At 40.3% G+C, this 26,574-nt stretch overlaps 1 protein-coding gene across 1 annotated transcript in view; it reads left to right on the forward strand.

The window, feature by feature from the left end:
* MYO3B (myosin IIIB) overlaps positions 1-26,574 on the forward strand; it is a 410,735-nt gene that overhangs the window by 165,900 nt on the left and 218,261 nt on the right. The window contains exons 9-14 of the mRNA XM_043573368.1: positions 6,226-6,381; positions 18,293-18,389; positions 18,911-19,027; positions 19,545-19,649; positions 22,243-22,326; positions 23,128-23,330. Of these exons, the coding sequence (XP_043429303.1) occupies positions 6,226-6,381; positions 18,293-18,389; positions 18,911-19,027; positions 19,545-19,649; positions 22,243-22,326; positions 23,128-23,330 (762 nt within the window). The remainder of the gene's footprint in view (positions 1-6,225; positions 6,382-18,292; positions 18,390-18,910; positions 19,028-19,544; positions 19,650-22,242; positions 22,327-23,127; positions 23,331-26,574) is intronic.

Consider the following 26,574-nt stretch of genomic DNA (forward strand, 5'->3'; position numbering starts at 1 on the left):
TTCTCTGGTTGCCTTCTTCACCTTTGAGTTTTCTCTGGGAGAGAAGAGTTATTTCTTCTTTGTCTCGGGTTACAGGAAATGCAATGTTTTTCTCTTTCTGTTTCCTTGTTGGGTTCCCCTGAGCTCACTCTGGACTTTTGGTGCTGTTTGCTTTGTTTAAAGCTTGGGCTGACTTGATGGTTTTCTAAGCCTGCATCGGGGTTCTCCTTGCCCTGGCATTTGAGGCAAGATGGCAGCTGCCCTGTTGTCCTGTAGCCCTGTAGTCTATCTCTGACTTTGCCACACAGAATCTGTGCCTGTTAAGGAGATTGAGCATCCTGTCCTTTTTTTTTTTTTTCTTTTTCTATTTTTTTTAACATTTATTTATTTTTGAGCGGGGGGTGGTGGGGAGGGGTGTGGAATGGCAGAGAGAAGGGGAGACACAGAATCAGAAGCAGGCTCCAGGCTCTGAGCTGTCGGCACAGAGCCTGACGCAGGGCTTGAATGCACTAACTGTGAGATCATGACCTGAGCGGAAGTCAGGTGCTTAACCGACTGAGCCACCCAGGTGCCCCAGAGCTTCCTGTTCTAAAACCCTCTGTCCTACATTCTCAGGGCTTTTTTACTTTTAGCGAATACTATTTCTCATTGATTGATAACCACAGACCTACCTTGCTGACTAAAGCAAAGGCGCTTCTGGTTCTCACTTACATGTTTTAGGTTAGGAACCCACTTTCTCATCCCAGGCCCAGCCTTGCCAGCAAGACTTTAAAACACCACCACATGCAATATTTGTCAACTTCATGAAAACTGAAATGCAGTTAAATATTCCACCAAATGGAAAGGTGAGGTTTCACTACAATACATATGCATTGTCAAGTTTCTCAGCCTGCCTTCTTTTGAGGCATTAGTCATCTTGGGAAAATGCCTGTGTTTGTCATAGTCCTGTCTTTCAGAATGGAAATTTCCTTCCAAGACAGAGCACCACGGGCTCCAATATTTAACCTATAATTAGTATATCCCCTGGAGGATTTTCTCCTTTTGATGCAGAGGCCTCTTTGTCACTCAGGCTTCTGTCTGACGATGATAGGAACTGCAGGGCAGCAAAATGCATCACGAGGCAGGGAAATGTGTGCTCTGATCAAAACTGTTTGGATATTATGTGCCAGTGCAAACACTTCACAATCTAAACCCACAGGAAAACAGTGGAAAGTATAAAAGAATATTAAAAAGGAAATTAGAAGAGACACAAATCCCAAGTTTTGATCTAGTTTTGCATGGAACAGGATTGCTTCCCCTCCTGCTTCTCTCACCCAGTTCACCAGTATTTTTAGTTTTTGACTTTTCAGCTGCTCTTGATCAAGTGTGTTTTATTCATATAAACATCTGCCTGTGACTATTGATAAATAGCTTCCTCTTTCAGCCATCTGATTTTTTGGTTATGAGATGGCAGTTTACAGTGACAAGGCAGCTGTGTCTCGACAGTGTTATCATTTGGGGACGGAAAGAACACAGGCCCCACCAGTTCTAGAGAGCAATACGGAAGTCAGACCTTGTTTCTTGCTAAGAAATGTCTCCTTTTTGCCTGTTTCTGGCAGAAGCTAGGCTGGGAGATCACAGCGCATGGCTGCAACAACCTGTGTTTAATGTGGTGACACTAATGAATTCTGAGAATTAATCTTCAGCCAGGAAAGTATGATGGAAGGTACTAGAATTTCAAATTAGTGGAATGGATTGATTTCCTTCAAGGGTAGAATTTGTTTCCATTTTCTTCTGGTGGACTTTTCTATTATATTCAAGCCACCTACCATGGCCTTCTAAATCCAGGGTAAATCCAGGCACTCTATCTCATGGTAGTTTTACATTTTTAATTTTCTTGTTTTGTTTTATCTCTTAGCACAGAGAGCACCACAGCTACACCCAGGCTTTAAAAAATGATTTAAAAGCATCTGGAAATGAAAGAGTTGCTTAAGACTTTGGAAGAAAGTAGTATCCCTAAATCTCATCCTTGTTTACTTTTTTCCTGAGTAAAAGACTCTGGGAAGAGCTGAACTTGAGGACTATATTTCCCCAGCTTGAGACACTGACTTCTACAGAAACGACAGCCTACAGGTATCTCAAATGTGCTGTTGACAATCAGGCGCTCTGGGTGTCTCCCCTGAGTCAGCTGAGATGAGGGTTCTGCCACCCATTCTGAGCGCCTTTTACTGATTTCTCACAGCAGCACTTCCAAGGATGTCACTTGCAGGGCCCTGGTTCCACTGACACAAGAAAGAGTCTGTGTCCAAGTAAGTTTGGAAACGTGGGCTTAAACAAAATCAAGCTGTTTTCTTTATCCCAGAAGTTCTAAGAACATTTTATATGCTCATGTGCATTATAAAACTCCAGACTTACTTGGTTAGAGAATCAGCAATGTTTCCCAAACCTTCCTGACCAGTATACTAGTTCCTCTTTTCAGTGGAACGTCTTACGTGTTTCACCCAACTCACCTCATGTTGGCTGACCCCCACTTCCTATACAGAGGTCAACATTCTCTGCATTCCCTTATAAAAACTGCTCACTCCCTGGCTGGGAGAAAATATTCTGCATCTGGAACTTGCAATTCCTGGTTTAAAAAGCAATCCTGAAATGAATAAACATATTATATACTCCTTAGTTTTCAAAGTTTATGCTCCAAGTCAGGTTGGAGAATTCTGTCATGTTTTCAGAAATGACATGGAGACTGTCAGGTGTTCTTGTAGATCCAGTAGTCGATTCTGTCTTAATTCACTAAGTCCCTGCCTGGAAGGAGAGTAAGACAGAAATGAAGAACTGACAAAAGTAAATAGTATGAGTTTGGAGTCTTAGGCTATAAAGAATATACCCTAGTTAAAGTTGGAAGAAGGACTAAAAGAATTGTTCTTGGTCTTTCAAAGGAGGAAGCTTAGGGAGCACATGGGAATGTTCTGGTGGCCTTCTGAGTTCCTGGCTACACAGCTTGCCCAGTCTGGCTTCTTGCACTGCCCATCTAGTGTCCAAACTTTGAAATGTCTTCTACCTCTTCACCAACTGAGTTCAATTTCGTCCCCAGACTTCCTCCCAAACCTGGCTTGCTTCTTACCTCCCCCACCAAGGCTTCCCTGACCAAAACTCTCTGTCCCACCTACTGTTTTGCATTTTTAACAGTGCCATTTTAAACACAGTGCAGAGTGGGTAGGGCTCTCCCATTGGAGTCAGAGAATTAGCCTCATCTCTGTAGGACTTGACCTGAACTTCCTCACCTCTTGAAAAAAGGAATTAGAATAGAAAATCTCAGTCCCTTAGCTCCAAAACCCTATACTTTTGTGTGATTATTTCTTATTCTGCATATAGAAGCAAACACTGGCTTTTGCTATTTCCTATGTTTCTTTTGTCCTCCCATCTTTCCAATTAGATTGTAGATCCTCAAGGAAAAGGGTCGTAATTCTTTATAAATGAATTTATTTTGGCTAATTCTGGCTGTGTAATAAATGTTTGCTGAACGAATGAAATGATATGATTCCAGTGACCTCAAGTTTAGTAATGCATGACTTTCAGCCCTATCTGCTCCTAAGGTAATACTGCCCTCTATTATCAGTAAAATAATAATTCCATTTCAGTCTGGCTGTTTGCTCCCCATGAGAAAAAAGTATGCAAAAGTGCTTTAGAATAAGGCTATACCCTCAAGGTCTTTATGCCCTTCTCCTAAAAATCCTCCAGTGCAGCTGGGTATGCCACAACTCTGCTTAGCATTCTTCCCATATACACTCATTTTCACTTTTGCTGATCCAATGATATGACATTCAGCCCACTCAGGTCTTACTGAGAGAACTAACAAATTCTTCTGATCATTGCTTCCAGAGAGTAGAATGCCTACCATCTTAATTTGGGGATCTTCAAGAGACAACAGATCCACTTGTTAGTTTCTTTCCTGTTTGATTATCTCACTTCATTATTTACTTGCCATTTCTCTTACTCCCTCTGTGATATAGAGAGAGCTTATCTCCAAAATACCAAATGATCTGCCAGCCTTGTGGGCAACCTTTCTTCCCCACTGGATGCTAAAATTATGAAACAAGATATAGTGCCTTTAATTACATCCCCAGACTCCAGCGGAGACATATTTTCATAAAACTGGAGTATGGGTTTCTTAGCCTCTCTCAAACACTATCCAAAGAGCTTTCATTATTAAAGTATCAGATAATACTTTACTTGTTTCTAGGCCTCATGTGAGGCACTGTCCCAAGGCACCTATCCTGAGGAGGAAGGAAGAAGCAGTTCCATACTACTTTCCCATTTACATGCTATGAATTTTCTGTTAGTGAATGTGGCACCCACCTTCATTCGCAGCCCTGAGGTTATCCATTTGAAGTGTTGGCACTAGTCAACAGGCAGTTGAGGGTTGCCCCAGTACTTTTGTTCAGTGCAGGAAAAAATGTAGTGTGTCCTGACCCGGATCACTGGGCAGGCTTGATTCCTGGACTCCCATACTACCCAAGCGCTCCAAGGCTCTAGGGGGTGTGTGAAGCCACCATATCCATCTGCAGTGGGAATTCTCGGAGGACACAGACTGTATTTTAGGAGTTTTCATATACAAACCCTCAAGCCAGGAGGATGGGGCCACTACACCTGTATTACTGACCCTTTAACTACCAGGAGGTTCTTTATTTTCCAGGTGCTTAGGGAAGAAGCATTTATTTTCCTTTGGTAATCAAATATACATTTACAGATGAATATACATGGAATCCAGGGAAGATTGTTAATATAAACACATGAACATAGTATTTTTTAAGGATGTGAGCTGACTTTTTTTTTCTTTTTGGTAGGAAAAATACTAGATTATACCAAAGGCCCCTGAACCCATAAGAGTCAAATGATTGATTTCTTCCATGGCAAGGCAGAGGTGGTATTTATAGTCCTGCGGGCAACAGAATGGAGATAATCTAGATTCTTTTGGCATTTCTAACTGAAAGCTCTAGTTCCAATAGATAGCAAATCCCTTGAATCAGTTCTAAAACTGACTGGGAAATTTACTGAATATCTTTTCAGGACTAGGAGGTGAGGGATCAGAAAGTGGTTTGAGATGTAAAGTGAAAAGATTAAAGCCATTTTGTAAACCCAACAGTTAAGGATTGTTGTAAGAACTCTGCTTGAGAGTGTTGAGAAGGCTCATCAAGGTGAGGCTGATTATTTTTACCATTTGTGAGTACATTTAATTGTATACAATTGTATACAATATGTTGTGTTTTGGATGTTGCTAGCACGTCACTGTTTGGAAAACTGGAAACAATTTTGTTTTGCAGAGTGGGCCGAATGGCATTTAGCATTTATCCTAAGCCTCCAAAGTGAGCTAAAAACTGATAGTTTAAAAGGGCAGTTGTTGAAATTTCTTTCTCTTATCAGGGGCATCTACTCAGAATGGAAATACAATGGTAATTGGAGGGGCATTATCAGATTCAATTTCACTAGAAAATTTCATTGTATCAGAATCATCTTTGATAACATAGGGCACAGAGCAAAACGTACTAAATTATTGTTTTCTTTGAAAAGAGCCTTTGAATCTGAAACAGAAAGTGGTTACACCAGTGTGGTTTTAACCAATTAACCACAGAGGAGTTTAAATGCAACCCACTTTTTACCATTTTCAATGGACTTTTTGTTCCCTGTTTGCATAATTCCATTCCAGTTCATCTGAATTATATTATGGTCACTTCCTGTTCTGAGGTTTTTCTGCTTCTTCAGAAAACATCAAGGTGTTAGACTTTCTCTATGTGTCTTTCCTTGCAAACTCCTGAATGCATTTTCCCTACCATCAAATGGTGGACATTTCATATATTAGGATTTTATTTGAGTGACAATATATAACTTTATACGTTTGTAAAATATATAGACTAATCCACCTGACTCCATCGTAAACATTTTTCTGTAGTGAAAATTCAGATAGAAAATTCAGTCTGATCAGTCTATTTTTCCAGTGTTTTGAGCACTTCAAATTCAATTAATGGCAAAAACTTACTGTGTTTTCAACATGTACTTCACACAAAATAAAATAGACTTCTGATGTACTGTTAATTCTACTAGCAGAGAATTATTTTTTTTACCTTCTGGTACGTACGGATAAAGAAAGAGCTGTGTAAGGTTAGTGATCAGGTTTTATAAATGATCTTTTTTGCCTCCTTTCTCTCATACTCACAGGGGAACCAGGTCTCTAAGATTGTACTTTGGATTGTTGTTGATTTTTGCAAACAGGTGTCTTATTAAGGATTTTGAAAAGCGGCCTTCTGTCACACATCTCCTCGACCACCCATTTATTAAAGAAGCCCACGGGAAGGTTTTATTTCTGCAAAAACAGCTGGCCAAGGTCCTCCAAGACCAGAAGCATCTAAACCTTGTTGTTAAAACCAGGTATGGAACTCGTCCTCTCCCTACTTCCTCTCTCTGGTTATTTATGAAAATGGTATGTCATGTGTTTTGATTTGCTCGGGATTAGTACTGGTAATTATCACATCCCTGCATTTTTGAGAGTTTCATTTACATGACATTAAGTACTCCACACTCAGTGGATGAGATCAGGAGAGCTTTAGAAACAAGCTGTCCAGGGGCGCCTGGGTGGCGCAGTCCGCTAAGCGTCCGACTTCAGCCAGGTCACGATCTCGCGGTCTGTGAGTTCGAGCCCCGCATCGGGCTCTGGGCTGATGGCTCAGAGCCTGGAGCCTGTTTCCGATTCTGTGTCTTCCTCTCTCTCTGCCCCTCCCCCGTTCATGCTCTGTCTCTCTCTGTCCCAAAAATAAATAAACGTTGAAAAAAAATTAAAAAAAAAAAAAGAAACAAGCTGTCCATTTGTGCTCTTAAGACTAACATCCCTCAACTGTGGCTGAAATCCCAATGTGTCCTCGAGTTCTAGTTAAACACCAACACACATATATGTTTATATTTAATATGAATGTGGTTTTTTTTTAATCAATAAAGGTAGCTGTATGAAAGCAGCCATAGCTGAGATCGTGCGAGAGATCTTTACTTGGCCATTGCTGATTAGAAAGCAGAAATGTAGGCTGTAAAGCGATTTTGGGAAGATTACAAATTAAACACTGGAGGATTTTTCTCTAATGTGCTCTGAGACCCTGTTCTTTAGGTAAAAATTCCTTAGGGGCAATTTAGTATTTTTAAATGATTTTTCCCCCCCCACAGGCGATGTCTGTGCTATCCAAAACAACAGTGATTCTCCCTCCCTGCCCTCCTTTTCCTAAAGCGTAGATTTTAAGAAATAAACGTGTATTTTCAGGGACAGTTGCTTCAAATGGTATTCCATGGTGGTCTCTAAGAAACAGATCTTTGGTTTCTGTCCAGAGGGTGGCAGAATTTCTCTTTAACAAAAATTTTTAAAATGCAAATAAACCTGCTTCCCAGCTCAGCAATTATTTGGTTTTATAAAACTGGCCAGGATGTAGATAAGCTCTAATCCATTATTATTAAGAGAACATTCGGAGGACTGGAGGTGAAGAAAATAAAGTAGTAGTCACAAGTTCTGGAAATATTCATGTATTCTGCAGAGAGCACTGTTTACAAATCAAAAAGCATCAGAACCCTTGGAGCTGGAGGCATGGTTTCAAGGTGACTATACCTTGCTGATTTTCCCTTCCACCACCAAGTTCCCTTTGGGTAGCTCAAAACAAATTTTTTCCTACACTTTCCCCTTTTCCACTGTCATTTGTGTTTCTATGGCTTGCCTACGGGATAGAGAAATTCTTGTGACTTTGGTGCATTTTTGAAGCAGTAGGAACTTGCGTTTAAGCCCCAGGGAACTAAATCCCTTTTCTTCCCTGCTTTTGTTCCTATAAACCAATCACTGCCCCAAAACCACCCCTGTCCCCACAGCACACACAGCGCTAGCACCAAAAATGAGGATGAAATCAAATAAAATCAAACAGATGAAGCAAAAAAACAAACCCAGCACTTAAAGGCTCTAAGTTGAATCAGGCCTTCCCTCCTTTTCTCTCTGTTTGAAACCTGCTGCAGAACAAGTTCTGATACTGAAGTTGCAACGTTACTCAGCTTTTCACATGAGCCTGACTGTGCCAGTCCAGACGTGTGTTCTCTTTTTAAAGACTTCCCTTCTTTTACCGTAGAGAATCAGGCTCCAGTCTCTCTCACCTGCTTCCTCTAATTTCTCTTGATCTTTATTAACTTCTTTGCTACCAAAAATCTGGTAGCAAAGGCTTCTCACAGCATCTTTAGTTTCACTCACGAGTTTGTATTTCTTTGAAAGTCATTAAAAAAAAACCCCACAATCACAGATGCCTGGCTGGCTCTGTCAGTAGAGTGTGTGACTCTTGATCTCTGGGTTGTGACTTTGAGCCCCATTTTGGGTGTGGAGATTACTTTAAAAATAAGTAAATAAACTTAAAAAAAGAAACTCCACAGCCTCATAAATAGGAATCAAAACTATGAACAGCAACTTCCTTATTAAGAGGTAGGAAAATTAATTCTAAAGGAAACACAATGCCTGTCATTGACACTTAACTTACCATCTGTCCCACACTGTCACCTCCTTTTAGAAGCTGGCAGGGGTTGGCTACCTAGGTGTTTTTCAAGCCCACCCAGAAAAACTCTCAAATATCATTTGATGCTGGTAATTCAGTATATTTAAAGTTGTGAGTTTACAAGGTAAGGTGGGGAAAGCAGAAAATTTGAGGTGAGTGCAAAGATGAGTGAAACAGATACCCAGCTTATCATTCTTCACAATTACGGTCACCCAGTGTGGTGGCTCTGCCAGGTTTGAATCCCAGCTCAGCCACTTAGGTTCAGGTTGTTAAATTGTTCTGTTCTGAGGTTTCTTCATCTATAAGATGGGGGTTCATTTGAGGGTTAAGTGAGTCAGTACATAAAAAGAACAGCTCTTAGTACAGAGTGAGCTCTCACAGTGTTAGCAGCAGCAGCAGTAGTATACAGGGTCTCTTTGATTCAAAGGTCTTCATTTCTGTGTAACACTAACCACCTCTTGGACTTAACTTGCGCAAATTCATCTCTACTTATCACATGACATCACGAAAATAAATAGTACTGAGCTACTGAACGTTAAAAATACCAGTTTTATCTCATTTAAAATCTAATTTATTCATTTATTCATTCAAAAGACATTTATATGTGTGCATGTGTCAGGCCCTCTGCTGAACAGAGGGACTACAAAGGCAAATTAGATACAGTTCCTGATAAAGAGCTAATAGTCCAGTGTGTGAAACAGACAAGAATCAGACAAGAACAGCTCAACATGAAAAGTACCTGGATGTTGAGGTACTTCCTGGAACACCTGGGAAGAAAAGACCCCTGGACCTGGTGGGAAGATGATCCTTGGAGTGTCCTGTAGAACAAACAGAGGAGTTGGGATTGAGATTATTTTAGGTAGAAGGGAATAATGAGCAGTCAGCAGAGGGCAAAGGCACAGAGACTCAGGAGAGCTTAAGGAATTTGATGAACAATTAGTTAGCATTACTGGAGCCTGGCATAGAACAGGGGGAGAGAGAAACAAGGCAGGCAGGAAGCAGGTCATGATGGGCTAAGGAGCTTCGATTTGTTCCTTAGTCACTCAAGAGCCCCTGAAGGTTTTCAAGCAGGCATGTGCTCCAGGAAGATCATTCTGATTGCAATGTCGAGAATGGAGGAGCTGGGCAAGGCAGGAGCCAGAGAGACAAAGTTGCAGGTTGTGGCAATTGCAAATAACAGAGGATATGAAGAAGATGGTATTGTCAGGACTTTGTGGTGGATTGGATGAGAGAGATCAGGCGGGGGGGGGGGGGTGGTGGTGGGTGGAGAAAGAAGTGGCACAGGGTCTACCCAAATTAGGCTGCCTCTCTGCCCTGGTTCAGACTGCAATCCAATAGAAATTGGAAGACACTAAGAGAGACTGGTAAAGAAAGTTTCTTCCTCTTCCTGTTCTACCAAATGCAATGCCAGGTACTTCCAGAAATTATACAAAACTTCCAGCTTTCTGTCCAGAGTAGGATTCTGCAGTATTCCAGATGGTCCTGGATCTTCGAGCTGGACATACTTGTTTAGTTTTGAAAGCTAATGCAGACAAATGAGACCTAACAGCCTGCAGGGAAAAATGTCTTACTATTCCTGCAAAGGCAGGGAATGTTCTGTCAACTTTAGTATTTTCTCCAGGGGAGAGAGAAATTGAAAGTTTGAGGGGAAGAAGGCAGGTTTTTAAAGGATGGGGGAAACTTGAACAGATGAAGGGGAGGATCTTATATAGAGGGAGACATTGAAAATAAAGAGAGAGACAGTAATAGAGGAAGCAAGAGGAAGTGGAAACAAAGGCCCAAGAGGAAAGTTGACCTTAGGAAGAACCTCAAAGTTGGGAAAGACACAGAAAGGTTAGATGAAGATATCCAGAAAGTTTGAGGGGCAGGATGGGGGTAAGAAGAGAGGGTCCTATGAGGAAACTCATGTTGAATTTTCTTTATCTTTCAAAAAAGATTAAGGTGATCTCAAAGTTGGGAGCAGACTGTTGGACTCCAGGAAAATGTTAACTCTCTGAAATAGCCACTAGGAGGAATATGATAAAGGGTTTATTAAAGATGGACATGATGATTGCTCAATAGCACAGAAAACCCACGAGGAACTTAACTGAATAGCATTCCATTGTAGTGAAGTTAATCACTATTTAAGATAATGCATGTAGAGCATTCAGGAGAGCACTTGGCACCAGAACCTCTTCAAAAATGTACCATCACCACCACTGCCCTTCCTATCTATTATCTCTAACTTCTTAGCAACAAGCAGGAGAAGTAGAGAAAAGAGATATATACCCAGTTCATCAGACTGGAGACTGTCTTAGATGAACATGATGGGTGGACAAGGGAGCAAGGGAGTTAAGATGAGTATCCTTGGGGTCTTTTTGGGATTTGGAAGAAAGTGAAGCCAGAGTAGCTTTTTAACTCTCAAGGTCTGGTCTAGGTCAGGAGACTGACAGTTACAATGCAGATGAAGAACAGATTCAGTGAGTGGATGGTGAGCAAGGGATTGTAGAGCTGAGATCTTGGGAACTTTTGAGAAATAACTGGGAACTAGCCATGGCTGAACTTGTGGACAAACTTGGTGGAGTTAGAAATAAAAGTTGTTGACAAGTTGAGGAACCCTGAGGTCAGTATGTGGGAAGAATTAACAAAGTGATTGGTGGGGGATGGGGGAACCAAAGAGCAGAGATAGAAAGGAGATTGGGGGGGTCAGTTGTTGGAGGAAATGATACACGTGTGAATTTTAAAAGGGGAAGATTGGTTAGGGATAAGTGTGGTTGGGAAATACAGAAGGGAGCCGGGAAGATGCCCCTTCCACTACCTTTTCACAGTGAGTGGCTGGAAAGTGGAGCTGGGGCAGGAGCATGATGGGCAGTGGTCCACTTCAGTTCTGTTGAGATAATTAAGTGTTCAAGAACAAGGCTAGGAATCATGGGAGCTTATTCACTATAGAGCAGGAGCCACACTGTACACGAAGAAGGGCTTGGATGGTAAGTCCCCAGCTCCCCTCTCCTGGATCTAAGCATTCTAGCTCTTCTGAGTGGTACAGTTGTGTGGAAAGCTAGGCTGTGATCCATTCCCCTTTCACATTGTGTCTGTGAAGCAACTGTGGAGAAGCGGCATTGTGTTGAGATTTGATACTATTTCCTAATGCTGACTACAGTGTATGAGTGTAACTGTTGGAATTTAAGTTTTTCCGGTAGTTTGTAATTTTGCCATAGCATATGTTTGATTCAGGTTCAGTAGAGTAGTTATGAAGACAAGGCTTACTCTCTCAGAGGAGGTTAAAAAGCCCTAAAATCCAGTGAACAATAGTTAGGCGCTACATTTTTTTTTTTTTTTTTTACACTTAATTGTCAGGGATGCTTTTAAACAATTTGGCCATTTCCTTTACATCAGCTTCCATTGCCTTGACCTTCAAAAGGACTCTTCCCCCAAACCAGTTTTATAAATCCCTGAATTCATCAATATCATCGGCATGTTATGTCACTATTAAAGTTCAGAGAAGTAGACATGAAAACGTGTTTGTTTAATTACTTCACAGGAGTTAGTGGGAGGAGAGCAAAACCAGTGTCTGGAATGTGAGTGGAGGCAGGAATGGTGCTGGGTTGCCTGTGCTGTGACTCCCTCCTGCCTTCCAACCTCCCATTATGGGCTCAACTGCAGCCCTTAGTACAATTACAAGATCCAGCGTGTCTTTCCCCTGCGGGTGGCTTGGGACTCGCTGAAACCACAAATGTTAAGCCCTCAAATGCCAGGGGTCTAGTCTAAGTATTATTTGGTAGGGGAATTAAGTTGCTGGTTGTTTTCTGCTCTGTTAAATGGATTTTTATTCTACCCTTGCAATTTGCCTGGGGCTGATTAAAACAATGGCCTCAGCTTTTCTGATTTTCTTTTCAACCTGCAGCAGTGACCTTTAAAAACAGATTTCTCACTGCTTAACTGTCTAGCCTTCCCCAGTAAGCCTTGTTCACTGACTTCCTCTTTTACCTGCAAACATGCATGTGCGCGTGCACACATAGACACACTCATTCGCATCCACGATATTGCGTACACTGATGAGTTCCCGGACTCCTGTGTTAATGAATGACTTTTGAATGATTACTTTATCAAGTGCTGAAGATGCTTGATACATAGAAGATTAAAGATCTTCCTGTCCTCCTAACAGATATCAAGTAAATGCTAAGAGGTAAATGCATTATCTAAATGCATAAGAGGTAAGAGCATTCTGATATAATGAGTATCTGCTATCTATCTATAGGTCTATAACTGAATGAATAATATTGAATTTTCTGCTGTTGTCACTGATTCTTGCTGCCTAGGGTAGGTGGGTGTATCAAATTCTGTTTAATATGATTGATAATAAGTTGCTGATTTATTGGAATTCTGGCCAAAACCATGCTTAGATGAAAAAACAGGGAGATATTATAGTGATTTCCACCCAAACAATTCTGTTTTTTAATCTGTTTATTGTAGTCTTTGGTAGATATGAACTTAAGTTCTAGGTCAAGATAGAGCACATGTAGTTAGAGTTCTCTAGGTGGTATCTCCATCCTTATTTGACTCTTAGTAAAATGGCATCACACCTAGATGGCCTGCCGTTGTTTTTCTCCTTCTAGGCCCATAATTATACAGTTATAGTCAAATAAGTTTCTCTTTCATCGTCTCTGTTATCAAAGGGTATATTGAAATGTAAATAATGATTTTGAAGAAATAAAACAGTGCTCTTTCTCCGGTTTTGAGTAACATTTTCCTCACTATACGGATGGAATCCATTGAATGTGGTGATAAGGGAGTTCCTCTGATCTCTCCGATTCCTCTGATCTAGTCCAACTTGTCAATTTGTCCCTGAGCTCTGTCCATGGCCATAGGAGCCTTTGCCTTAGAATTTTGAGGACTACCACCTTTGAGCCTAGACCTTTTTTCTTACTCCTTCTCTTCTCTACCCCTTTTTTTCTCCACCTTCAACAGATTTTATTTCCTTTTGTATCTGGAATCTAATGGGAGGGTTAGTCATTCTCCATTTCTTCCCATCTACTCTTGGATAAAGGAGAGGGCTCTGATCCTGAGTGTGGAAGAGCTAAGCAGAGGCATCCTTCACAATGGACCTGTCACTACTTGACTCTCCAAAATACCATCAAGCATTTCTCAGTGCAACATTTAACCTCTCTCACTGGCACATCTCTTGTAATTATTAGGCTGAAAAATTTTCTTTCTTTCTCATCCTGACTTTGCCTCAGAGGGCTTCCTAATGCTTTGTTCTTCATCATAGAACAAGAGAAGAATTCATCCTGCCACATTTTTGTGAGGCTCCTGTGGCCCTGTTTTGACCTACCTGCTTCCATGGGTATAGTTGATGGATAGGAAGAGAATCGCTTTTGGACAAAATAACATAATATTTGTCAATATCTTTCTTAGGGCCAGCAGCTTGAACAAAGAAGTCTATAGCCCAGTGATGAGATATTAAAAAGCACTCTCACACACAAATGATTTTAACCATCATGGTGAGGCATAGAGATGAAACTATAGTGAAGGCAGAAGTACTTCAGGGATTTATTCCAAGAGAATAATACCCCCAGTATCTGAATCAGCTTGGTACCCTTTACAGCTTCTTTCTCACTCATGGACTGGGCCTGAGACATTCCAAAGCATTCTCCTTCCTCTGCCTCATCTATGCTGAACCTTGTCTTACAGGAACTCTTAGCCTCTGCCTTTCTACCCACTCTTCAGATCCATTTCTTACTCTCCACCCATTGCTTTGGACTTGATGTTTCAGACCTGCCCTCATTCCCACCTTAGTTCAGCCAGGAATTCTGACACCAGTTCTTACTTTTCCTGATCCCTGAAACCTAAGGTCAGTCCTACTCACCATCCACTATCTCCCACCAACCCCAAACTCCAAGAATCAGCCCAAGCCAGAGCTTTGAGTTTCTTCCTTTCTAAGTTTTAACCCCCGCCCCCCTCAAACTCCCTTTATCTAGGGAGCCAGGCTTGGCAGCTAACATACTTAGAGCCTCATAAAAACAAATAAGAATCTAGTGAAAAGCAGTATGGACTTTGCTGGGATTTAAAAATGTCTTTTGAGTCGGGGCACCTGGATGGCTCAGTCGGTTAAGTGTCCAACTTCGGCTCAGGTTATGATCTCATGGCTCATGAGTTTGAGTTCAAGCCCCACATCAGGCTCTGTGCTGACAGCTCAGATTCTGTGTCTCCCTCTCTCTCTTCCCCTCCCTTGCTCGCACGCTGCCTTTCTCTCCCTCTCTCAAAAATAAGCATTTTAAAAAATGCCTTTTAAGTCATTGAAAACTTACACCCTTGATTTAATAGAATGCCTTTTGCTATTCATCTATCCGTGTATCTGTCCATTCTTCTGAACTTTGGAACATTCAATCCAAGTACCTTGTAGTTGGAAATTTGTAATTTTCACATTAAACAGGGAATTCTTCAGCAAAAATTGATAATAGATGCTATTCTCAAGTAAGGCACTAGATGGAGCATGTGAATTTAAAGGAAATTTAAGCTGGTAGTTACTGGTGACAAATCATTGAAAGAAAATTAAAAAATTTAAGCCAAATTATTCTGGTTAATTTCAACTAAAAATAGACAAATATTAAACAACATAATACTTTCTATGAGTATATGTAAAGTCTAAGATAATTTTTTAAAAACAAATAAAAACTGGAATAATTTTTTCTCTTCAGTAGACCCTCCAAACCCCATAGCCAAAGCAGGAAAATGAAGCAGTTGGCAGTTTCAGAATGCTAGTTGGGGAAGGCAGAGCTAGGGATATCAGATATTTTTCTTCACTGGTTGAGAAAGTGAAGTGGTCCTGATAGAGTAGAAATACCTTGCATCAACATCAATTTCTAGATTGCCAGCTTCGATTTTGGAAGCAAATATTGTCTAAGGAATTTGATGGCCAACAAGCATGGGAAGAGGTGATACATGGCTAATCACAGCAGGTAACATATTTTAAAAGTTGTTTATAAAATATAATAAGGGGAAAATTTTTGTGAGAAACCCCAATTTGCAGACAGCATCTGCATGTTTCCTGGAGATTAAATTTGTGATAGATAGATTGGCATATAGACAGGGCTCAAAAGATAACAGCTTCGATCCTGGTGGTATTGCAATGTACATGTTCACCTTGAAAGTCACAACTTTCTCTAGAGTTTATTTGTGATGTTGCACGTGAGGTTTTGTCGGTATTTCCATATTTGGTTGGCTGTAAAAATGTCATCTAGCATGAAGCTTGACATCCCTGTCTGTAGTTCAGGCTGCTTTTAAGTTCAGGTCAGGAGTTACTGGAGGAAAAATAATCCCTGGGAAACTTGCCATTGATTCAGTGGTATTTCAGATTCTGATTTCCCAGTCTGCCTGTTACCATTCACTTTTCAGAGTCACATGCACTCTGTCCAGGGTATTGAGCCACATTCAAGAGGGAGGCACAGTGGAGAGTACTTACTCCATCTTGACTGGAACCAGAGCTGTGGATGATTTTTTAATTCCTGATTTTCTTTGTTGAAGATGTATAGAATAAACTCTTAGTCTATTTCATACAACTGCAAGATACGGATTTAGGAAGGAGATAAACTAGCTGAATTTAATATGACAAGAATTATTTTATAAAAAGGGTATTGTGGTATTTCATTTCATGATGAACTTCAAGGGAAAAAATGCTTAGGTTTTATGTGGAGAGCATTTGGCCAGATATATGCACCCTCCTACTGTTTTATTTAGCGAGGTGGCTAGCTAGAAGCAGCCTCTGAGTTTTAGTAAAAATTTGTATTTCAATTCAATCTGATTTCTCTTTGACATCACTAATATGTTAGGACAAAGATGAATAAATGCTTCTGTTTAATAATTTTTAAAATGCTTAGGTTATAAATTTGATTGTATTAAGTAAATTTACGCTTCATATGTTTTGAATCTCTCTGTGAATTAGCAGCAAGACTGGTTCTAGCACTGGAAACGACTAATACCATGCATGAATCAGACATCCTTTCTTCAAGTCTGCCAATGCTGGGAATTGGGAAGTAAAATTTAATTTAATAGGCAGAAAGAAGGAAAAAAAAGTCAATGTTTGCCCATTTCAATTGTATTTATAGAGTCAAGATTCAATATGTAGAGCTGTTGAGTTTGCTTCTTCCTTTTTCCCTACTTCTGTGAAATGCATGTAGCAAGGGACAAAGTGTACATTAGGATGCTATGACGCCCACATGGTACTTAGAGTAAAATGTTCAGTAAATCTGGCTTCTGGGACCTGGCAAAATAACACTGTATCCTATGAAGCTGTGATGATGGTGAGCATAAAAGGTGCTGGTGAAGTACCGTGCAGTGATGCTTCTCTGCTGCTGAAATGATAGCACCTGGGAGGCATTTTCATGTGATTTTGTTTAGTTATTGGTATTCTGAGTAATATGTAGACTTGTGCAAATTGTTGATTCCAGATTTTGATAAGGTTGTAAGAATAGTGCTTGGTAACTGTTTTCAACTTTTTTTGCATTTCTGTATCAATGACCGTATCGTTCTCACACCCCTCCCCCCCCCCCCGAGATAGATAGACCAGTCATGAGAGATTCTATTTATAGATGAAGAACACTGAGATGCTGGCCATTAATTAAGGGGATTATTGAGTGAACCACAACACACTCCTCAGAACCCTGAAATTAGGATCCAGAGCTTTTAACTTCTAAGCTGATGCTTTCCCCCTACACCACATTGAGTAGTGATCCCTTTATGAAGGGAATTATGGGAAGGCCTACTGTGACTTGAAATAATTTTATACCTTAAAGAACTATATTTTGGTATGCCAAAGGGGATTTGTATTGATTGCCAACCAAGTTTCTTAAATGCCTGTGGAGTAATGCCCCTTAAGAGAAAAGTCTCTCATATTTAGACAAGGGGATACATATAATGATACTGAGTGCCGCTTTGTTTCTAATAGGAAAAAATTGGAATCAACCTAAGTGTTGATCATCATAGAACTGGGTAAATAAATTGGTATGTATTCATATGATGTAATATTACCCAGTTATTAAAGTGACTGAAATAATGTACATGTCTGTATATACATATATACATAGTTTAGAAAATCATAATGTTGAGTGGAAAAAACCAAGTTTCCAGAATGAAACTTACAGTATATCATTTTTATAATTAACATATAGAAAATGTATATTGCTCATATGTATGACCAATATTTAAAAATAGACTGGAAGGTTACCCACCAAAGAGCAGTCATTCTGGAAGGGAGAATGGGATGAAACATGGGTAACAAAGGGATTTCAAATAAACAAATAAGATAAAATGTAAACATCTTTGATTCATAGATATTTACTATATTATTCTCTCAAGTTTTCTGCAGTTTCAAATATGTCTCAAAAAGTTGGGGTTGATGCTGGTGGATGGCATGAGGAGACCTCAAGGGAAGTACCGTGGTGAGAACTGTGTACCTGACAGTGAATAGGAAAAACAGGAGGAGATACTTATTTCTGGAAAGGCTGTAGTTGGCATTTAAGAAAAGCTAATATAAGGATTAGATGGGCCCATTTGGAAATGTTCCTCACCGTGGTAGAAGGGAGGCTTGAGGTCTGGAGCTCACCTTACTCCTGATAGCTATACAGCAATGGGGAGGGGGCCCTACAGCGTGGGGAGCTGGACTAGACTTGCTCTTCCTGTCCCCACCTCTGACGTCTCTGAACATATCTGATAAGACCGTGAATGAACCATTCTTGTCGCCTATGTTCTGCTCTGCTTTTTACTCTATTAATGCTAATACTCTCTGGATAAATTTCTAGACATGAAAGAATGCACACCAGAAGACCCTATCATGTGGAAGATGCTGAAAAATACTGCCTTGAGGATGATTTGGTCAATTTAGAGGTTCTGGATGAGGTACTAAATATTTAGTAGGCAATCTCACCGATGACATTTGTTTCATGTGAATGGTCTGACCTTTTTCTTGTCGACCATGTTTTCCTAAGGTCACTTGAAAATTTAATTGTTTGTATAGCCTTAGGGTGAAGCTCGGGGAGCATTTGGTTACTGTGACTATGATCCTATGTTGTGTTCATTTTTAGTTCCCCAAATGCCCAAAACGATGAAAAGGAAAGGATTTGGATTTTTTCCAATAAAGCTCTTTATATTGTAAGCCTAAATGATCTATCACATCACTGGAAATTATTTTGTTTTAGAAAAAGTCCAGTTTAACTCTTAAGTTAAGATAGTTGTTTGTTCTTCACGAAGAGGAGCGTTCTCTTACGATTTAAATTGACTAAAAAACTTTCTTGTAAGAATAAATTTGATTTAAATTGAGTAAAAAAACTTTCTTGTAAGAATAAATTTGTTGTTATTATTAGAACTCTCTCCTGGTTGGAAGTAATGTTTACCTTCAATACCATTTATCCTCTTCTTAGGATACAATTATTCATCAGTTGCAAAAGCGTTATGTGGACTTGCTGATTTACACATATGTTGGAGACATCTTAATTGCCTTAAACCCCTTCCAGAATCTAAGCATATACTCCCCGCAGGTAAGGGGTGCTTTGAGAGCATGTTGCTTCTTAAGAGGAAATTAAAAACCACAAGGGAAAATAAAAAGAAGGGAAAAGCGAAAATAAAATTATGCCGCTTTTAGTGGTGTATAACCCACACTGCAGATAACAGTGCATCACAGATGGAGTTCTTGCATTTTGGGGGTAACTTTTTGGAACAAGATATAACAATAATAGCTAACATTCATTTAGTGCTTGCTATAGGCCAGGCACTGGCTTATCTCACTTCTCATAATCCTGTGAGATGGGCACTATTATTCACCCTGTTTGGCAGAAGAAGAGACTTAGCACTGCGAAGTCAACTCCCTTACAGGAGTTCATGAAACTAGTCAGTGCAGAACTGGGATTTGAACAGAGGCCTGCAGACTCAAGAGCCTGTGCTCTGCAGCCTTTCTGATGCTACAGTTCCCCTACTAAGTGACAAAGCCTTGGTTTCACGGGCAACAAGTACTGGAGCATTAGAAGTTTTCTTTAAACTACTTATTTTTTTCTTCAGTTTTCCAGACTTTATCATGGGATGAAACGTGCCTCCAATCCGCCCCACATATTTGCATCAGCAGATGCTGCTTACCAGTGTATGGTTACTTTCAGCAGAGACCAGGTAAGAACTCCCCTTCCCGCCCTGCCAAGTCACACAGTAGGGTGTGTTCTGTCTTCCTCTGCAGCTCTTATGTCTTCCTGAAAACTCCATTCTGGTTGCTGGTACTGATTCAAGGAAATAGGAAATGAAAGAGTAGCTCACTGGAACAGGAACAATGATAGAAGCTACAGCGGCAGGAGAACGTGAAAATTCTTTTCCGTAACGTGAAACATTCACATCATGAGCACTCATTTTCCCTGATAAAATCTAATAAGAATGTTTCTAATATGAATGTGAGAGGATAGAGTCGACACAAACCTGATTACATAGCAACAATTGTAATAAAAACAGAATGTAGAATGACATATATGAAATTCCTTCCTATTAAGGTCTCAGAATTTTCGTGGTTCAGACCTTTTTGTGTTGTACATGGGTTGACGGGGACCATGCACCACATCATTTAGCTGCTGAGAAATTATGATAGATTTGGTAAAGACTGAACAGATTTTAAACTCAATGCTGGTTAAACACAAAGCTCACCCATACAGCTTCCCTTTCTGGACCTTTGACTCACAGTGGTGACATATCCAACCTTTGGCCCTTCCTTTACTTTCAATATGTATATTTTCCTTTGTGTCTTTAGTCTGTTTGAAATGTAAGTAACCTAAATTGGTGAGAAGATTTTGTGAGAGAATTACTGTGTGTAAATCTCCTGAGACCTGTGAAGTCTCAGCTTTGGATTCATTGAGGAATAGATGAAACTGTAACAGTGCAAGTTACAAAATAGAGTACATGGATTCACTATAGGTTAGAAACTTGGCTTCTCTAAATTCTTGCATTTCCCACAGACATGTGAAATATCCATAGATTTCATAGAGTGGAAGTGAATGGAGAGAGATACATGTATTTTCCAAGTTGAGAAGTTGCCCCACACTGTTGTTGTTTCTAACACCAAATGTTGTCTTTTCCAACACCAACCAGGTCTTCAATTCTCCCACGGTAACTGGATGTCCAACAACTCAATTCCATTAAATTCTGATACCTCTCAGAGTTAGTACAGACCCCACAGCATTAGGGCTCAGCCCCAAAGACTGCCCCCATTTAAGACTCCAGCCACAAAAGGGATTCCCAAGCTACCTACACTCTGCCCAGCCTGCAAATTCAGGGATTCCCACAACCACCCTCAGGTCTGATAATTCACTAGAACATCTCATAGAACTCAGGAAAACACTTTACTTAAATGTATTGGCTTATTGGGGCACGTGGGTGGCTCAGTTGTTTAAGCGTCCAGCTTCAGCTCAGGTCGTGATCTCATGGTTCATGGGTTAGAGCTTCACATCTCAGGGCTGGCAGTGCAGAGCCTGCTTGGGATCCTGTCTCCCTCGCTCTCTGCCCTTCCCCTGCTCCCTGTGGCTCTCTCTCTCTCTCTCTCTCTCTCAAAAATAAGTAAACATTAACAAAATTTACTGGCTTACTATAAGGATACAACTCAGGAACAGCCAAATGGAAGAGATTGCGCAGGGCAAGATACAGGGGAGAGGGGTGGTACAAAGCTTCCCTGCCTTCTCTGGGCATGTCCCCTCCCAGCATCTCAAAGTGTTTATACCAGAAACTCTGTGAATCTTGTTCTTTGAGTTTTTATGTCTCAGTCAATCTCTAGCCCCTCTGCATTCCCTAGAAGTTGGGATGATGAGGCTAGAAGTTCCCACTCTCTAATCATGTATTTGGTCTTTCTGGTGACCAGCATCTATCGTGAAGCTGTCTTGGGCCCTACTTGGAACCACCTGGTTAGCAGTTAGGTTTGACTGAAAGAGACTTGTTTGCAAATAACAGAAGATGATCCTGTTGTCCCTATGATTCAAGAAGTTCCAAGGGTCTTAGGAACTCTTGCCAGGAACCAGAGACAAAGACCCAGTGTATGTTTTTTATTATAATACACTCACTAATCTCCTTGATACATAAAGAACTCCTAGACATGAATAATAAAAAGACCAATAATGCAAAAAAAAAAAAAAAAGCAAAGGATATGGGCTAGTCACAAAAAGAAAATATGAATAATCTTAAACGTATGAAAAGACCTCAATGTCACTCATAGTGAAAGAAATGCAAATTAAAACTATACTGAGAGACTATTCTTCTGCATTTCAGATTGGCAAAAATCCAATATACTCTATTGGTGAGGCTCTAGAACAGGCACTTTCCTGGATTGGTTCTAGTCCTTGGAAAGCAATTTGGTACTATCTATGCAGTTTACAAATGCATTTTATCTTTTAGTCTAACAACCCATTTCTGAGAATTTATTCTACAGAAGAAGCTGCATGTAGATATAATGCCCTATGTAGGGTTATTTGATGTGGTATTGCTTGTAATAACATAAGGAGTATCTGTCAATATGAGACTGGTTAAATAGATTATGCTGCAACTGTACAATGGAACAACAAGCAGCTGTGAAAAAGTCAAAGCTCTCAATGTACAGAAATGGAAAGATTCCTAAGATGTATCGTTCAGTGAAAAAACTAAGGTGTGCAATGGTAGATGTTGTATGAAAGCCATTGCTGAACATATAGGTTGTTCCCTGTGCTATGAATTCTTCACTCTTCATTTTCTGTGTCAGTGCATTGTCATCAGCGGAGAAAGTGGCTCTGGGAAGACGGAAAGCACCCACCTGATTGTTCAGCATTTGACTTTCTTGGGGAAGGTATTGACTATCTGCTTTATGTACTGTGGCTAGAATCCTTACAGAGTAACTGCATATTTTATAAATGATGGAAATACTGGCTTTTATTAGGGATTACATAAAAACCTTCCGACTTTATTATGTTTACCTCCTGATAGCTAGGCCTCTTAAGATGTCAGCATGTCATCCTTCTTTCACGTAGTGAGGAAAATAATGCCAGCACGAATTTACTAGATTATCAGCAATTAATTTTTTATGTTTTCAATGTAATAGAAACATTTAGCCATTAAGTAGTAAAAGTGGTTAAACACTAGGAACGGGATTAGGGAGAGCCACTAAGGCTTTGATTAAAGGATTGGAAAATAGAAATCTTTGAGCAAAAGTTGAAGGAAATGGAAATTTTTAGCTTGGTTAAATGGACATTGAAGGAATGACTTAAAAAAACAGACTGGCAGTTACATATACTGAGAAGTAGTGTATTATGAAACTAAACATTTAAGGAATCTTTTTTACAGATGAGGTTAATTGAATATTATAATGGATGACTGAGAAAAGTTATGGGATCTCTCTATTTAAAATTCTTTCTAAAATGTTCAGGCATTTTATCAAGGATTTTAAGTAAAGTGTGGCTGGATGTAAAAATTGATAACCTAAACTAGTTGCTCATCTGAGAAAACGGTGCTGGTGGCTGATGATAATTTTCCCAAGTGAAGTTCTTCCCAAAAAGAATATGTGAATTTTGGGGGTAGGGAGGGGTGCCTGGCAGTTTTGCTAAAGTGATATTTCTGGAAGCTCCTCCTGACTGTTGTCTGTTTGGCACAGGCCAATAATCAGACCCTGAGAGAGAAAATCCTGCAAGTCAACTCCCTGGTGGAAGCCTTTGGAAATGCACGCACTGCCATCAATGACAATTCCAGCCGTTTTGGAAAATACCTGGAAATGATGTTTACACCAACGGGAGCTGTGATGGGGGCAAGAATCTCTGAGTATCTCCTTGAAAAATCCAGAGTTATAAAACAGGCAGTGTAGGTACACTATTTTATCACTCTGTTTTTGTTCTGGAAGATAGACCAGGAGGCTTTCATAATCTTAATGAATCCATTTCACCCTTGTTCTTAGCATCCAAGGCCCCCTACCCCCAGACTTCCCAAGAACAAGGAATTATTTAAGCAAAGGATAGTGGTAATTTCTAACCTAAAAGATATTTGCAGGCTGAGTACAGAGGGTTGGGGTAGGAGTACTTTGGGATCAGGATGCCCTTTTCTTCTGAGCTGGTACTAGGTAGAATTTAGCAACATTGTGAATACTTTTAAAAATCATTGGGTATGTTAAAATTTAATTTGTATATTAAAAAAAGCACTGATAGTATTCTGTGCACTGATTTTTTCCCCTAGATTCAGTAGGGGGGAGAAAACCTTTGTTTTAGGAAGAGCATGGACTTCTCTGGATTCAAATGCTGACTCTGACATTGACTGTTCTTGGTTATGTCACTTAACCTCTCTGTGCCTTATCCATGAAATGGAGATGCTTGTATTGCCTACCTCATGGATTTGCTATGAAGATGAAGGAGTTCATTTATATAAAATTACTTTAAAGAGTGCCATGTGTAGTACATGTTATTAGAGGGCTAGCCATGCTTCCTATTATTATTGCAGGACACCAGACTTCCTCAGGAGCATGGTCCATTCGTGCATTATTCAGTAACTCCTGAATGCTTGTTGTATGCTAGTGTTGAGCTCTCTGCTGGAGTTGCAAGACAAGGTTGCAGTATTCATGGAGCTCAGACTGGATGGGGGATTGTTGGGGGAGGGGAGGGAGGACCACAGGCATTAAAACGAGTAAATAAACAAATGCAGAACCATTATGATAAGTTCCAGGAAACAATATAAAGTGCTATGAAGGTAAAACAAAAGAAGGAAGGGCACCCGACCTAATCCAGGAAGACAGGGGCTCCCTGTGTATGAGACAGTTAATCTGAGACCTGAGGATCGCTAAGTGTTGGCCAGCAAGGTGGTGCTCTTCCCAAAAAAGGGGGGAGACAGGCAAAGATGAGCCTGAGACCAGATCATGCAGGGCTTTGGAACCAGGCTGGGGATTTCGAACCTTATTCTAAAGGCAATAGGAAACCATTTAATGTTCTCAAGCAGAGGAGTCACAAAACCCAAGGGGCATTTTGAAATGATCTCTCTGGTTTCAGTGGAGAAAATGGATTGAGGAGGTGCAAGAGGGATTGTGTTGAGACCATTAGGAGACTGTTTGTTGCCAGATCCATGTGAGATAGAATGTAGGCCTGCACTAAGATAGTAGCAGTGGAGGGAGGTGGAAAGACGTGAATGAATCTGAGAGAGATTATGCAAGAAGAATCTACAGGACTTGTTCTAGGGTAAGGGTTCAAGCATCCTCTCCTGCCACACATTTGCAGTTTCTTCACAAAATAGGGACTGGCATGCAAATTAAACAAATGAACAAAAAGACAGAGTGAGAGTTATTTCAGGTTCCCTGTGGCTTCTTGATTAATTTTTATGAGGTCACTTGCTTCTTTCTCCCCAAATTAGGGTGATTTTAAAGTTTATGGAGCTGCATCCGACAGAATGGAAAACACAGTTTTCTATGTTCAAATGTAAAAGGTCTTTTAGGAAGATAATGTGAAGAGGGCTCCAATCACAGCTATGCCACTTATTTTATATGTCACTTAGTGTAAATATCCTCATATCGTATTTTCCTTACATGCAAAAAGGGCATAAGAAAGTCATCCATACAGGACTATTATGAGAATCAAATGAGATAATGTGATTTATACCAAATATAAACTCTGAAACATAATAGGTGCCTAATATACCATAATATTATTGTTAAGTTTATTCAATCTGATAGCAGTGATGAGGTAAAATAGACTGAAGATACTGAATGAGGAGAAAACGGGGCTCATGCAAATCCTGTTCACCTAACGTTTCTGATCTGCTCCCTTCTGAGCACATAGTAGGATTTCTCTTTTATGTACACTGTGGTTGGATGTGGTCATATGATCAGTTCTGGCAAATGAACATGTAATGACAAGACCCTCTGGCAAAGTGCAAGATGGTGGCTGCTGCATCAGCCTAGGCCCATGAGTGTCTATGATGAGCACACCCCCTTCCCTTTGCTGACTCTCAGTGGGCAGGTACTCTGAGCAAGAAGTAACCCTTTGTTCAGTTAAGCCACTGAGATCTTTGGAATATTTGTTATCTCAACAAAACCTAACCAAACCTGATGGATACAGGATGAAAATTAAATTGAATTTATGTAGGGATGGATGTTGATAGGCAATGTTAAGAAGAATTAAAACTAGAGGTATCTGCAAAAAAAAAAAAAAAACTGTAAGAAGGTAAGATCAAGATGGGTCAGCTGAAGCCTGCACATTTATCAGAGTTTAAAGAATAAGTGATATTTGCACCAGGCATGCTGATTCATAAAGCCCTAAAAGGGATTTACCGTCTCCATGAATGGTGCCATCATCGCTAGATGCTCAAGTTAGGTACCTGGGAGGCAGACTCCAGGTCCTTTTCTCACACCACCCTCATTCATTCTCTCAGGATGTTCTTTTAGTTGTTCCTCCAAATATATCTGTAAGCTTACTCTTGTTCTCCATCAGCACTATAATTGATACCTGTCCAAGTTGCTTGCTCTCTCACCACGACCTCCTAATTGGTCTCCCTGCATCCATCTTGGCTTCTTACAGTCTAGTCTTCATCCTGCAGCTAGAATGTACTTTTTCAACACAGATCTACTCATGTTATATACTTAAAGTGCTTCTTGGCTCCAGTTTAATACACTTCAAAGAATTCTAATTGCTTAATCAACAAAGTCCTCATTATGGCCTAACAAGGCCTGGTATGGGCTGGCCCTGCCTACCTGCCCACCCCCTTCTCCCTAGCATCTTTTTGGTTCTATGTGGGTGTCAGGCTCAGAGCCCTTGTGTATATGTTGCTCCTGTCTTTGGAATGCTCTTCCCCCTTCTTTCTGTAGCTCCTTCCAGTCCCTTCTCATGTTTCAGTGTTTGGCCTAAGTGTTATTTCCTTAGAGAGTCCTTCCCTTGACTTAACACAAGCAGCCCTTATCCCCCAACCTTATTCTTCATCTTAGCCTTTTGTTTGTTTCAAAGCCCTCATCACAAGTTTCCTTGTTTTATCTAACTCCATCACTAGAAGGGAGGCTCCAGAAGGCAGGAATCCTCTTAGTCCTGTATCCCTGGCACCTGGTACAGTGCTTGCTCTGACTGACACTAGGCAA

Source organism: Prionailurus bengalensis, chromosome C1, assembly GCF_016509475.1.
Source record: "Prionailurus bengalensis isolate Pbe53 chromosome C1, Fcat_Pben_1.1_paternal_pri, whole genome shotgun sequence".
In the NCBI taxonomy this organism is placed as follows: Eukaryota; Metazoa; Chordata; class Mammalia; order Carnivora; family Felidae; genus Prionailurus; species Prionailurus bengalensis.